Here is a 15,792-nt window from a genome sequence, read left to right on the forward strand (position 1 = left end):
TGCCTAAAAAAAAAACACCCTTACCCCACTGTCCATCTGAATCCCTATTAACTCAACTCCCTGCCCCTCTCTATAATACCGCCCAAGCTGCATATGTGTCCTTCAAGCAATGTGAATGACTACTTCTATTTGCCCAAGTGAAAACAGAGGGGCAGAAGTTTAATTGGCCTCAGAAGTTCCCATGACTGAATGTTCGTTAACGTCCCCTTGGGGGATGGCAAGGGCTCAAAATGGGGTCCCTTTAAGGCCTGGGGTGGACAAAGAGTTAGTTAATAGCCATCCCTAGAGGTGACTTTCCAAGGTGGTTATTGTGTGGCTCAATCATTAACCAAGCAGTGGCAGGACCCCAGGCTTGTTGGAAAGGAGCCACTCCTTTTCCAAGGACAGCCCAAGAGCAGGAGGCTCTGGGGCAGCGAGGCCTGCATGAGGGAAGCTCTCCCTCAGTTCCACTCCACGTGGGGGTGGAGGAGAGCTGGCCCGGATATGGAGGAAGTCAGCACACCCTCACTGGGGTGGGAGGGAAAAGCGAGACAGTGAGGGTTTTTATCATGAATGAGAGAGGAAGCTCCAAGCTGGGTCATGGTGATTAGATGACAAGCTGGAAAAGACTCTCATCCTGAATGCATCCTGTTTTGCTCTGAACTGGAACTGGCCTCAGGGGCCAGGGGCAGTAGAGGGGCCAGGAGACAAGCAGCCTCCCAGGAATTCTCCCAGGCCTGCAGACCTCAAGCTCTTGGGTGGCCCTGGAACTGGGGAGGCCAGCAAAAGAGTCAAAACTCTCTTTTACCTCTAGAGAACCAAGGCATGCATGTACTTTCCACAAGAAGCCTCCACAAGTCAGCCTTGGGAGCCCGAGCCCTGGAGCTGGAGCCTCAGAGACGGCGGCAGGCACTGTAAAATGAGGGGCTAGGGCTCCGTAATCCCTCCAGCTCAGACCTTTCCTGGGCCTCTCTTTCAATGTTCAGTTCAAATGTCACTGCCTCTATCAGTCACCTTCCCCTTAGTCAAAAGCCACTTCTCCCTGGTCAGGCCCCCCAGGGCAAAATATCCTCCGCAGCAACTGGAAATATGAACACTGCTAGGATATTTGATGATATTAAGGGACTGCTTTAAGGTGTGATAGCGGTGCAACATCTATCATTTAAGTCCCTATCATATTCATATATATGTGTATATATATATATATATATATATATATATATATATATATAGTATGAGTATTTATAGGTAAATTAAAAGGTGCCTGGGATTCACATCAAAATAACAAGAAAGAGAGTGAAGTAGATGGAGGCATAAATAGGGAAGGGCTGGCTATGGGCTAATGGTTGTTGAAGTTGGGTGACGAGCACAGGGGCCTTATTACATTAATCATCTCTATTTTTATTTATGTTTGAAATTCTTCATAATAATTTTTTAAAGCCCTCACCGAGGTAAAGACTTAGTGTGTCATGTATCATTCATGCCACTAAACCCCACCTACTAGATGGTAGATTCCCTGAAGGTAGGAGTTACATTTTGTGTCCTCCACAAGACCTAGTACCAAGAACTTAATGACTAATAATTTATACAGCCCTTGGTAGTTTACCAACCACTTAGCCAAGGATCTTCTCGTTTAATCCAGTGAAGTGGAAAAAGTGGGGAAAAATCAAGATTCTAAGAGATCGAGTGGAGTGGCAGAGCCTGATTTAAACCTCCATACGTCCTGCTCCCAGTCCCCAGTTCTTTGCCCCATGCCATGCTGGACTCCTGAGGAACTTAACCTCCAGTTCTGCAGTCCCTGAGAGGTCAGGGTAAATAGGGCAGAAACAGTGGGCATGCATGCAAGTTCCCAAGGTGGAAGGCTGGGCAAGAGGAGACTTAACGCACAAACACAGCACTTCAGACTGGTGACAAGGTCCCAGACTGGGACCTCCTGCTCACTGATTTAAATGTATTAGGACCCATTCCCCCTTAATAGGCACATATAAACCAAGGCCCTGAGTCACAGATGAATAAAGCTGTAATAAACACTTGACATGAACAACTATGTTTCCAGTCCTGTGCTCAACTCCCCTGTTTAGGGTTGCAGGGTGGGGGAGTTCACACATCCCATCCAAGAGCCCTTGCATCTTTCAGATCCCCTATCTTTACTTTATCTGATAACAGCCTCCCAAAGGTCCAGAGCCATGACTCGATCCTACCCAAACTGGAAGCCCAAGAAAAAAGTTCTCCTTATCTGATTCCAGCCAGAGGCAATTTCTTCTTCCAGTGAGAGACCCCATGCCTCACCTTCCCCAAGAAGGTAGAGGCACAGCCTCTTTGTTAAGCCTGACATCTGTTGAACCTGAACTTTCCAAGGCTGGAACTGGGAGCTCCAGGAGTATCTGGGCGGAAAAGCACTGACAGCTGTCACAGGATCCCCATTAGAGACTCCATCCTCTCCTCCCTTCCGGACTTTCTTGCTTTTGTGTTGCTGCTGTTATCCCTATACCTGGCTCCTGGGGTCCTCTGCTCCCTCTCCAGTCTACAGCCCTAAGAATGGAATTTTTAAACTTCAAGAAGACAGAGAGTGTCAAAGTTTGGACTTCTCTGTGCCACTTTCTTCACTCCTCTGTTCAAACTCAGGTAGTGCTGTCTTCTGTCTTTCCCACAAGACGCAAGCCAACACACCCCACCCCAGCCCCCACCCCGCCCCAGGACTCACACAGGGTACAGAGCCCTTTAATACAATTTCAGCCTCTCTTCTTACCCTAAACACCTCCAGATATCATCTCCTTCTCCTCTCCAAATCGGGGAGAGGAGGTGTAGATGCACAGAGAGGTTTAGCATACTTCTTCAAGAATTGCTTACAGAGTGAAGAGAAGGCAAGCAAATAGGGGAGACCAGACTCTAACCACTTGGTGTTCTCTAGCTTTAACTACAGAAGTCCGGGGAGCAGAAATTCCAAATCCCAAATCCAGAACATTGTTGCACAAAGGCCAAATCCTGGAAATGAGGACCAGACCAGAATGGCCAGCGATATGGTAGCTGTAGCTTTAGGGTGAACGAATACCCCACACCTAAAACCATCACTCCCATCACACTCTTCCAACCACTCAGAAACCACCTGCAGTTGCCACCTTCTCTACACACTTCGGCTGCCTGCCCTCTCATCCACAGATAAGAATTGTCTCTCTTTTATTCCAGGAGGATGAAAGTGAAGGGAAATTTCAGAGAGCAGCAAAAGCAGACTGGGGGCGGGAACAGGTCCACATAGGGAGTCAGGGTTTGAAAATGGCCCTGGGTATGATTCACCACCGTCTCCTCCAGGGTCTGCAGACATGGGTGCTCTGAGTGAGATGGAGACAAGCCAGGGCCCTCCAGCCCAACCTCTGGGGCCTAGGGCTCTGCGTTGGCCTCACCACTCCCCACCTTCAGTCTGGCTGCTGTCCTGCTTGCCCTTCCCACCACCACTAGTTTTCCAGCTGGCTTAGCTGCATAATCACCACAAGGCTCTCCATCTGCATAGCTCCTGTCGCCCCAAGCATCTCAAAAACAACCCTTAACCTGCCAGTTTAAGAGCCTGGACCCATGCAGCAAGTCACCAGACGTCAGGGTGGAAGAGACTGGCCCTTTAGATACTGACATCCAGCCCACCACCCAAGGTGCAGTTGAAAACACTGTGGCCCACAGAAGTAGCATGACTCGCCTAAGGTCACATGAATTAGTGGCTGAAGCTTGGTTTCCTGAGTCGTAACTCAGTACTTTAAAGAGTCTTGGGAGAAGAGAAATGGAGGAGAGAACCCGAAACTATCTAGTTGGGAAATCCCAAAAACTTCCACTAAAAGGCCTTTGCTCAGAGGTTCTCTAATCCAAATCCATTTTGGACTTCAAGGGGAAACAGCCCTGAAAGACGCGATTTATCCAAAGGTTTTCTCCTGGACCCGGCTGCTACCTTAATACCGGGAAAGTCCGGGCGTTTCTCAGAAGGGAAGGCAGTGGCCGAGGGGAAAGCCCATGCCACCCAACTAAGGACTTCCTGGAAATGCGCTCAAGAACAGAGGAAGGAGGAGAAGAGAGGAAAGGCGGCGTGACCTGACCACAGAGCCCAAGCCCCGCCACCCCGCCCAGTTCCAGCCCGCCTCCGAAGCCCCAGAGCCATGGCTCCGGGCTCCAGCCAGGCCCGGGGGTAACGGGCGGACAACCGCCTTCCACGACCACACTCCCGGGGCTTACTCGGGAGAAGCGCGGCCGGCGGGCTCCGGAGGTCCCCCACTTTCGGCGACTCCGGCCTCAAATCCAGGAGACACAAGTGGCTCGGCTCCCTCCCTCCGCGTCTCCCGTGGACGCCCCGCAGCCGAACCGCTAATAGCCGGGCCGGAGCGCGCCGGACAGGCGAGGCGAGGCAATGAGAGGCTAGGCAAGGGAGCCCCGGCGCCCCGCCGGCCCCGACCTCCCCCGGCAGTTGCCCCAACTCCCACCTGGAGGCCGCTTCCGTCGCTTTGGGTTCGAGACCCCGACGCAGCTGCCAGCGAGCGGGAGGCACGCGCGGAGCCTGGGGTCGGGCGGGGGTAACGGTGCCCGCCAGAGGAGCAGCTGCCGCAGCCGCTTAGCTGTTGTCAACTCGGGGCCACTCTCCGCGCTGCTGGGGAGGGAGCAGCGGCGAGTAGGGCGGGCGGGGATGCCCCGCCCTCATTGGACCTTTGACCAATGAGGGCGCAGTCCAGCCCACCGAACTCCCCAGAAAACGACCCAAATTGTGGTGGGCGGGCCTCTGCCTTCCAGTTCTTCCAATCCCCTTCGCGGCTGCCTCTTCCTCAGGTCACACCGCTGCGGAGGTCTGGGACAAGGGACAAGGCAGAAGCCCAGGGCCAGCAACTAAGGGTGAAGGAGCGGGATGGCCAGGCCCGCAGGCTAATGTCTATTGAGTTCTGTAAGTGTCTAGAACCGTGTGGGAGATTTAAATACTTATGCCTTGGGCAGGGGAAGATTCAGTGGCTTGCAGAGGATAATTTACGGGGAGTTCAGAAGACACAACTTCGGTGAGATCTGTGATTAGCTGGGGCAACCAACTAGATATTTGAGAAGGAAGTTGACGTTCCCACCTTGTTCAGGCCTCAGCATTCTGCAACTCCTCCATCATTCCCAGTTCTCTGCCCCATGTCCAAGAAATGCCTGGAGAACTTGGGGCATCTGCATTAATCATGAGGAGAGGGCTTCCAAGAGTCGTGACAGCAAGTACCACCAGAAAGCTTGTTTAAATTCAGTAAGAAACAGTGTTAAAATTTGATTTCTCTCTTGCCTTTCCTCACAAGGATCCAACACAAGTTCACACTTGGATTTCACTATTGAATCGGGACTCCTATTAGCCAGGGAAGGGAGTACCCAAGACCCAATGCCATCCAATCACCATCCTCCACATTTACAAATAAGAAACCAAGAAGAGATGACTCACTCAAGTTTTCTCAGCAAATCCATGACAGGAACAATACCTGCACACTGGTTATTTTCTCCTAATAGATGGGAGATTTCATACCTAACAGATGGGAGAAAAGAAGCTGAGGTTCCTAGAAAGTAGGGACTGCACCCAACTTGTTGCCTAGATTACCCAACACAGAGGAGTGCAAAAATTAATGTTTCTTAGAACTGCAACTTTCTTAGGGTCACCCGAGGCAATGGCAGAGCCAGACCTAGCCCCAGCTCCCCCCTTCCTGTCTGGCCTTCAGTACACTAGGCTGAATTGGAATTCTTCCCCCTTCCTTCCCTGCCAGCCCTGATGAGAATGAGAGGAGAAATGGTGAAGCAAGTCTACCTCCAGTGTGTACACCTCTTTTCCTCTCAATGGCAAGACCACACACAGCTGGCACTTTGTTCAAGATGAGCCACGTCCCCTTAGGGTCTTGGATGTGGATGAGGCCTGTATGCCAGAACTTGCTCCTGGAAACAAAATCCTACCGAGAGTCAGAAACCTTTATGATGGGTGGGAAGAGAGATGACCTTCCTGAGACTGGGTTGCTATATTTGTAAGCATCCCTAAGGCTTTGAGTTGGAGCCAAACCTATCTTGCTTCTGGAAAAGGCTAGAAGGATATAAGAGTGTGGGTTCAGCAATGATCCTATAGCTTCCCTAAGGGCAGGAAACCATGTCAGAGCGGATTCCGTCCATTACATGACACCAAGCATAGTGCCTACAGCAGCTTCTCAATAATGTTTGCTAATGGGTGAATGGATATTAAAAGATACTCAAGGGACAACCATGAATAAATACAATTCAATGAATGATGAGCAAAAACCCCAATTTGCCTTTTGGTAGATACATTTAACTGACTCAATATGATGGGTTCTGAGACACCCAATTCTGTATTTAAAAAAGGCAATCAAACCTGAAAACTACAAAAAGGAAAACTACAAGAAGTGCAAAAACTACAAAGAGTACAAAAGGAGCAATTGTTATAAAGAATTAGAACAAGAGCTTCACAGTGCCTGGCATAGACTTGCTACTCAATAAAAACATCTGATAATGAGTGAACACAATGGTCAGCAAAAGCTACAATCCTAATATTTGCCATGCACATTGTGACATTCTGAAATGGCCTGTGATGTCTAGGCTATTTCTCTGGGTCTCTTTTGCTCTCTTTCCCTTATCCCATGAGCTTCAGAAAAGCAAGGAGAGCTCAGTCTCTTCAGAAAAACAAAGATAGCTCATCTCCTTCAACCACCAACAGCCCTTGCTCCCCAAGCCCCCCACCCCCTACCTAAGCCAGAGTCTTGCATAGAACAGATGTTCAGTAATGGTGCCTGGAAGATGAGAACATGGTACCTTTTCACAGGTTCCTTTCTGGGCTGCATCTTGAATGGCTCTGGAGATAACTGGAGCCTCCAGGTCCTTGCCATCCCTTTTTCCATAACCACGCCCCCCCCCCCTTTTCTTGTGCGTCCTATAGTGCTGCTGCTGCCTTGGATGCCACCTCAACCATCAGCAAGAGAAATGTATGGTCTTCGTGGGGGTAGGCTGAGGGCAGGTGAAAAAGCCTCAGCGTGCATGCGTATGTTCCTATGCCCGAGGCATGGGGCTTCCCTCATTCTACCACTACCACAGCCCAACTGTGTCGTACGAAAGACAGTACAATGGACTCTGGAGCCAGACAGCCTGGGTATGAAATGCAACTCTGTTACTTACTAGCTGTATGACCTTGGGCAAATTACTTTCCAACTTTCTGTGCCTCAGTCTCCTCATCTGTAAAATGTGGACGATAATAACAGTCCTGACCTTTTACTGCTGTTAAGCAGATCCACTGGACTAAATGACACTGAGAACAGTGGCTGGAGTCTAGAAAGTGCTGCTAAGTATTAGATATGGTGACAGAGGCACTGAGCAATGGTGGAGTGAGCCCTAGATCAGGAGGTAGGGGTGCTACACACCCAGGATAGGACCCTGGCCTGGCTTTACTGGCCCCTCTCAAAGGAGCTAGAGGTTTTCTGCTGCAGGCAGATAGGGCACAGCCCCACCGTGCACTCTCCCCACCCACCTGCCCCATTCCCTTGCAGAGGTCTGCCTGCCTTGGGCCAAACAAAATAGGTGGGGTCACACTGAGCACAGACACTCAGAGCAGGATGTCCACCCCCAGTCCCCACACCCCCACGCCATTCCTGGCCTTCAGAGGAAGGTCACAGTGTGCTGAAGGGAAAAGAGCAAAGCAAGCCCACATCCAGCTCGAGCCCCTCACCTCAACCCGCACCCTCCTTATGCACACATACAAGCAGCTGAGGTCAAAGGAAACTCCCTCTACCCTCCTCAACAGCCCCCTCTGCCTGATTTACTTTCAGCCCTCAAACTTGCTCCTTCCTGTCTAGGCTCAGTTTCCTCATTTGGAAAAACAGGGCTGGGTCCTGTTTCTATGGTCCCTTCTTTCCAGATTATTCTCTGCTCCTGTGAGCTTCTCTGTGTGTTCCCAAGGGGTGGGGCTCCCAGAAACCCTACATGCGTGGGGCTTCTATAAAGGAAGGGGAGGTGGGGTGTGAGGGTCCTCTGAGGGTGGGGGTTAGCAGGCGGCCAGGCGAGAAAGAGCAGAAGAAAGTGCAAAAAAGGAAGGGGTGAAATGCAGAGAAAGGGAGGGGGCTGAGGCCAAGCTGGCCCAGAGGGCTGGAGACCCAGCCTCTGCTTCCAGTGCTGTCCTCAGCTCACCCTGTGGCAATGGACACCCAGAGCCCCTGAACAGAGCTCAGGATCCTGCCCCCTTGCCTGGATCCTTCCACATGTCCCTCCCAGGATGAATGAGGAGGAAAGTGGGGGCTCTTCCTTCCCACCCACAGGCTCCACCACCAGCCCACCACAGCCTGACCTCATGCTGCAGCCCACAAAGTTGGAGGGCTGCTGGGGCGAGGGGGAGGATGGGGGCAGAGAGTAGCTTTTACAGGCCCTGCCCACAGCCTGGCCCAGACAAACCCTGTGATTATGGGTCTCTGAGGCCTGGCAATCACAATTCAGGCAGACATCGCCCGTCCTCTGGCCACCCATCCACTGTGTCTTCTTCCCCTGAAGCATAGCCCTCAGAGGCCCCAGGATGACATCAGAGAGGGCATGGGATGTGTGATGTGGCTCCAGGGCCACTCAGCAAAGGGTCTGGGCTCTTCTTGGCCTTGGAGTCCCTGTCTCATCTCAGTGGGCCCTTCGGTAAGCACAGCTCTCCCCCTCCCCATTATCCTACACACACAGACACACAAATAAAAGTTCTGATCTGACCCTGAGCCAGGGCCAGGGCTCCCCTACGCCTACATGTCAACCTCTCAGTCAACATGGGCATCCAGGCACTGATAGGGGCTTGGGTGGGGAACAGGGTAGGTAGGCCCAACAAGGGTCCCTGCCTTCCTGGAACTCCCATGCCAGTGCGGGGAGCCCCAGATGGAAAATGCCCAACCCAGGCAGGTGGGCAGCCAGGTTAGGTCCCAGAGGACAGGGAGAGAGGAGAGAACAGAAGGGCTCCCAGTCTGGACATCTGATGTCTCTGGATCAACAGACCCCCAAGAAACACCAGGAAAGCAGGTGCAAGCACCACGCCAGAAGCAGCAACAAAGAAAGTGCTGGAGGAATAGGGGGCTGGGAACATACTGCTTATTAAAACTGCCTACTATGTGTTAATAACCATAGTGGGCACTTTCTGTTCTTTCTGAGAGGAAGATGCTGGCACAGGGAAAGAGGTGGGTAGGGACGAAGCCAGACGGACCACAGGGATAAAAGGATGGTGCACCCAGGGACAAAGCGAGAGTTGGCTAAGAATTAGAAGCAAGCAGGCTGTGGGAGCTGCGGGGGGGTGGGAGTGGGGGGGGTGTAAGGTCTGAAAAACGGTGCGGCCAGCGATGGGCGGGGTTTAGACAAACGGACAGATGAAATCCATGAACAGGGAACTGGAACGGCAGACAAGGCGGCAAGGGGGCCGAGAGTGCGGAGCCGGCGAGTGGCCGCTCGGGGACTTCAGGCGCAGCGCAGCCGAGCCCTGACCTCTCGCCGGGTCCGCCCGGCTCTGATCACCTGGTTTCCAGCTCGGCGGGTCCCAGCGGGTGCTCTTCACACCCCGCGGCGTCCACGTCCGGAGCTTCGGGAGCCGCAAGGCCGGCCCCCAGCCCCGCTCCTGGGCCATGTGTCGGCGGCGGCGCCTCGGGTGACGTGACAGCCCCGGGACTGAGCGCGCGGCCGGGCAGCTCAGCTCCGAGGAAGGGAGGGAGGGGCCGAAAGAGCCCCGCCCCCCCGGGGGCACTAGAAAGTTCCACGCCCCCACCTTGACAGAAACTTCCCTGTTCTGTGTCCTACTCTGGCCTCAAGTCTTTTAGCTCCACTACTCTGCCCCATCGCCATCGGGCCTCCTGTCCCCGGTTGGAGTCCCCCTCCAGCCTTCACACCCGGCCCCCTATTTAAGAGGTGTCTCACCACCGATACCACTTCTCCCACCCCAGTTCGAGATAGTGAGGGTCTTTTTAGTCACCAGGTCAGCACCTCCACCTCCTGTCTACCCCCATCTCACCAACCACGTGACATGACGGAAGACCTTGTGCAACAGCCAAATGGAGACGGGAACAATGGCTCCCGCCAGCTTGGCCAACTGACTCACTCACTCCTCGGCCTCCTCCACCCCTATACTTCTCACCACCCCCCCCCCAACCCCGTTTTCTGTCTGTCTGACAAGAGCAACGGACCCTGGGTTCCAACAAGGACCCCTTGAAACCCTTCTAGTGCCAAGAATACCCTGGACCTTATGAGCAGAAGCATTCCTTAAAGACCTTCTTGTGTTACAAACCCCAAACTGAGGCGCAAGAATACGAATGACTTAGCCATCATCTAAGCAGGGGACAATTATCTCTATGTTGCAGGACAGTTATGAGGATCTAAAGGAGCTGATCACGGTACCTGGCACAGAGTACAGTCTCTGTAAAGAAAGGTTTGCTTTTATTCTCAAAGAGATCAGCATGGGCATCCGCCACCCAAAAAAGCCGGGACCGAGGACCTTAAGTTACATAACCCATTCCCTTATCCCTAACCTCCACCTAGGCAAGCAAACTTACATAACCTGACTTGGGGATGGTGGGAGTCCTATCCGGCTTTTTTTACAATAGAGGGAAGGTAGTAAGATGACCTGGCCATTTCCATTCCACTTCTGGTGGTGGCTAGTAAGGGGGTGGAGATTCTAATAGTGGCTCTACACTAACTGCAGCATAACCTGGGCCATTTTTCCTGTCTGAGCCTCAATTTCCTCATCTGCAACATGAGGATAACAATTCTATGATATAATGAGGATAAGAATAAGGGGATACACAGGTGAAGTTCACAGCCCCTCCCTCTACCGTCTCCTTCCCTTGTGCCACAAGACAAGGGCTTAGCAAACCCATTTGTGAGGGGCAGGCTGGGAAAAGGAAGAGAGGTTTGTGAATTGATTTGTGCTTATTTGCCTGAGGTTTGCACCCATTATTCATAGACTCAGTGGCAGAGCTGGAAGGGAATGCGAGATTAACATGTTGATGATCTCCATGTCATTTGCCCTTTCCCAGGGCAGTGCTGGCACACAGTAGGTGTTCACAAAATATTTATTGAATGAATGTATTCTCCACATGGGGAAGAGAACTTGCCCAAGGTCACACAGTGAATTCATTTCAGAGTTGAAACAGATCTCCTGTCTACTTCTGCTAGAATGTTCTGCCTCATGGAGTTCTTTTTGTTTTTCCCTCATATGATCACAGATCAGTGGGGAGCCCATTCCTCTCTCCCAGCACCCTCTGGCCTATTAGGAGTCTCCATTCTGGATTAGCTCAGCCAGGGTAAACAGCCATCAAGAGGCCCCTCTCTGTGCCCAGCTTGGTGCTGCCAAGCCTTTGACTTTTGAGTTTCTAGCAGCCCCTACACAGCACCTGCCACAGGGGAAAGTTTCCTTTTGAAGAAGAGGGGGCCCTGGTCACCTTCCTCCAAGCACAGGAGTTTCCCTTTTGCTCTCTGGTGGGGCGGGAGTGCAGGACACAGCCCCTTGCAGCAGCAGCCTAGAAGGAAGGGTGGCAGCAGCCATTTCCTACCCTGCTAAGGCACCTCCCTCCCTGGCCAGTCCCTCCTCTGTTTCCTGAGTTCTGCTGCTTGGGCTCTAGCCAGAACAGTAATATGAAAGGGCTCCAAAGTTTAACTTGAATCACAGGACCTGGGAACTGGAAAGGACCCCAGAGGTCACTTATTCCCACCTCCTCCCGGCTGCAGGAATGCCCTCTGTTAATAAAGAAGAGGGGACATCTGACTTAACCTCTTACAGCTTCAACTTCATGCCTCACAATGTGGCTGTGGGAGGAAATGTCAGAATGGATTTAATAAAAGCTAATGTGTATTGAACACTACTTATATGCCTGGCATTGTTCTAAGTGCTTTCTGCGTACTAGCCTATTTAATTCTTACCACAACCAGATAAAGCAGGTAATCATCATCATCATCATCATCACCCCATTTTCCAGATGAAGAAACTGAGGGATGACAAAGATAATGTAACTTGCTAAGTTCACACAGCCAATAAGTGGTAATGGCAGACTCTGAGCCCTGAACCTCAGTTTTCACCCATATGATGTGGTGGTCATCCCTACCCCAGAGAATGATCCATCATCAAGGTTTTGTGAGCTCACATGTGTTTGTGTGGCTGGAACTTTTGAACCCAAGGACACAAGGCTGAGGGAGAAGAATGTGTAGAAACCCTGGGGTCTGAAGATGTAACCTGAAGCTTTGTCTCTAAGCAGGGAATGTCTTTACAATCCCTGCTCTTAAGCACCTACTTGAATTGTTCAGTTAACTCCAGTGTACATCCATATTGTTTTCATATAAAAATCTGTGCTTTTCTCATTTAAGCCTTTGAGGAAAGTTGACACTCCCGGAAGATGAGCTGCATTGGTCCTGTGCATCCATACCCCTCTAGGCCACTGCCTTTGACCCCAGGGCTACCAGACATCTGGCACATGGTGGCCCTCAGTAATTGAGAATAGCTAGACAATATTTATGAAGCGCATGCTATGTGAGTCAAAGTTCTAAGCACTTTCCACGTATGATTATGATTTGATCATCATGACAACTCTGTGAGGAGGTCAAATTATTATCGTTGCCCTCATTTTTGGTGGGAAAATTGCAGCACAGAGAGATTAAGTAATTTGCCCAAGGCTGCACAGTTGGGAAGTGACCAGTGGGCTCTACACCCAGACAAGCCTAACTGTCAGCTTTGGTTAGTAATCACTATACATACTGCTTCTCCAGCCATAACAGAGCCTCTCATCCACGCACCTTCATGACTTCAAACCAGGAAAATTGAGTTGATTCTTGGCAGAAACAGATCTTATTCCTATGAGATAAGCAGCTTCTTGAGGGCAGAGATGTAGTGTCTCTCCCCCACAATCCAGCCTTCCCTGGATCAATGCTAAGCCAGGAGCTTGGCTGTGCAAAGGGCTGGCTCTCCATTCATGTGTGGCAACTGACTGCTTCTTGGCTGGTGGCAGTCTCTTGGTCCCAGCACCTGTTGGGCTGGTGAAAGAGCACTGGCATTTCATACAGGAGTCCTCTGCTACCCTCCATAGCAAAGATCCAGCTTCAGAAAGGGTTGCCCATCATCTACAGGGACAAGTTCACACTTCTAAGGTTGACATTCATAGTTCCACACAAGCTCACCCAGCCAAAGCAGCTGGCATTCCCAGAACACGCTAAACTTCATTAACCCTCCCAGTGTGTTACATGTGTTCTTCTCTCTCACACATATGCACAAAATTGCTTATCCTTATTTCCTTGATTCATTTCGCAAACACTTATATGGTGCTTTCAACATAACCTGGCACTATTCTAAACTCTTTGCACACTTTAACTCATAGACTCATCACAGAAACCTTGTAGGTACTATTATTAAACCATTTCACAGATGAGGAAACTGAGGTGCAAAGAAGTTAAGGTATTTGCCCTATCTCCTATACCTGGCAAAGTCCCACAGATCCTTTTAGCCCCTCCTAGGAATAGCATAAGCCGTTTCCTTTCCAGTTGCTCCTTCAGCTCAGTGTCATCAGCAATAATTCTATATTGAGTTGACTTATCTGTATGTCTTCCTGTCCAATAAGAGTTTGGATCCTCTGAGGCCAGGGACTGTGTTTTATTATTTACTGCATATCCATTGATCAGGAAGGAGCTTGGCACAGAGTTGATGCTTAGGGAATATTTGTTCAAGGACGGAATGAATGACCCAGAAGCAGCCTTGCCCAAACTCAATGGTGGCAGAAAGATTTGGGGTCTTCTTTCCCCAACATCACTGGGGTAGAGGAACGTCAAGATGGCTCTGTGACCAAGCATGAAATGCAACCACATTTGGTGAGGGGGAAGAGAAAGAAAGCCCAGCCACCCTTTCCTGCCCTTTGTGTGGTTGACTCAAACTTGGCACCCTGACCACAAAGCCATATGGGTTGATGGGGCATCTACAACTAGCAAGCCACGAAAGCTGGCAGCTCTGGGGACTGCTCCAGAGAACTGACCTCACTGGCTTCCGCGTTTCCCTCCCAAGGGCCCCATGACTGTCTCTGCAATTTGGAAGTTCACATGGAAAAGAGCAAAGGGTTTAAATGTCACCCCAGGGAGTTGGGGTTTGCTGCTTTGGGTCTCAAACATTATGCTTCAGTCAACTTGCTCTATTCTTCCCATGCTGGCCAAATGCACTCTGTGGACAAGTAGAGGGCAGTTTGGCTACAACTGTGGCCTCAAGCCCTGGTTCCACCATTCAGTAGCTGTGCAACTTTTGCTAAGTTACTGAACCTCAGTTTCTTCACCTAGAAAATGGAAATATTTTTTTTCTGCCCTGCAAACTTCAAGAGAATGAGTCTGAGAGCACTTTTTAAGTGGAAAATGACTAGACATAGAGAGAATAGTGGTAGAGTCCTGTTTGGAGCAGTGTTCTGCAGCTTTCCAACTAAAGGCAGAAAGGTGAAAGATGGAGCCTCAGTCTTTCCCATCTCCACCTGGCTGTGTCTGACTTTAGCTTTAGCTGCCTTCGTTAGCCTTTTCTGAGCCTTAGTAAAATGGGAAGGATCATTCCTAGGTCATTGCAGCCCAGTCTTAGAAGGGTTACTGGATGGGCAGCAACTGTGTATTTTATCAGCTCCAGATTTTATCAGCTCCAGAGCAGGGGCCCCTAAGAACTGCAACTCATAGCAGCCTCGGGTTTGAACACCAGCTTCAACACTTACTAGATGACACATCATATCACTTTTCTGGGCCTCAGTTTCCTCACTATTAAAGGGAGATGGTAATACCTATTTCCCAAAACTGTCATGTGACCTAAATGAGAAATCATCGACAAGATGTGCTTGTCAGTGGCAAACTCACCCCTTAGCCTTTCGCCTGCCTCACTGCTTCTGTGTCATGTGTGACACACGCCTGTCCTGCGTCACGCAGGCTGCTCAATTTAATGTCCAGTGATTCTTTCTGCGTTTATCTGGGAGGTAGTTAGAGCACCCACCCACAGCTGCCCCCACTCCCACTCCCAGGCCGTAGTACACACACCTTCAGCCCAATGGAAATTGCAGAAGCCCCTTCTCCTCTCCCCATCACCTGACAAGGTGCAGCACCACCCAACAGGAACACAGACCCTGCAGTCTGTCTCAGGGGTCCAGGGCTCGGTCCATTTGAGCAGCTGGCCTTGCTATGAACAAAAGCAGCTTTTGTGTCAGAGAAGCAGTTTGCAGTTGGCGGGGCGGGGGGGGGGGGGCAGTCATCTGCCTCCTGCATCCTCACCCTTGTGTGACTAGCCAGGAGGGCTGGCAAGCCATGGCAGTGAGCAGGCTTTGTTTGAATCTGTCACTTGGTGTGTTCCTTTGGGATTCCAGGCTGCTGTGTGAGACGGCAACCAAGTGGCCTGGGGCCTCCACAGAAGCCCAGCCTGGAGTTTGTGGGAACTCAGAAAGCATCTGTTCTACCCACTGAGGCTTGTTCAGGGAGGGGTAAGCAACTCAAGGCCCTGCACCCAGGCTTTGCCCTTCAGCATTTGCCCCTGCCTTGCCCTGCCCTGCAGACTCAGTCATCTTCTAGAGGTCTTGTGGGTCTGAGTGGCTCAGACAATCAGGTCAGAAGGGATTCCAGAGAAGTCCCACAGTTCTCTAGGGGGAACATCTGTAATTTCTCCTCTGTGTGGTATCCTTAGGTAACACATGCCAAAGTCTGAACAAAATTAGCTGGCAATGGACAGGTTCTTAGATAAACAGTGGTGACTCTTGAACAGAGAGGGGCACCCACACACGTAGCAGTGAAGAGGATGGGGAGCCAGGCTGTCCCTCTGTACTTCCCCAACAACGAGTTGGA

The 15,792-nt window shown here is 51.0% G+C and overlaps 1 protein-coding gene across 4 annotated transcripts in view; it reads right to left on the bottom strand.

Moving 5' to 3' along the window:
- STARD8 (StAR related lipid transfer domain containing 8) overlaps positions 1-9,595 on the bottom strand; it is a 37,027-nt gene extending 27,432 nt beyond the window's left edge. For 2 of the 4 annotated variants that reach the window (XM_057719088.1, XM_057719087.1), the window contains exons 1-2: positions 5,771-5,784; positions 5,414-5,494 (exon numbers count right to left, since the gene is read on the bottom strand). Coding sequence is in view for 1 of the 4 variants with exons in the window: in XM_057719086.1 (XP_057575069.1) it covers positions 9,487-9,595 (109 nt within the window). In the remaining 3 variants the exon portion in view is untranslated. Of the gene's footprint in view, positions 1-4,439; positions 4,587-5,413; positions 5,495-5,770; positions 5,785-9,486 lie in introns of those variants that run through there. The other 2 variants (XM_057719086.1, XM_057719089.1) reach the window with 2 other exon arrangements.
- Between the last annotated feature and the right edge of the window lie 6,197 nt (positions 9,596-15,792).

The sequence above is a fragment of the Hippopotamus amphibius genome, chromosome X (genome assembly GCF_030028045.1).
Source record: "Hippopotamus amphibius kiboko isolate mHipAmp2 chromosome X, mHipAmp2.hap2, whole genome shotgun sequence".
NCBI classification, from domain to species: Eukaryota; Metazoa; Chordata; class Mammalia; order Artiodactyla; family Hippopotamidae; genus Hippopotamus; species Hippopotamus amphibius.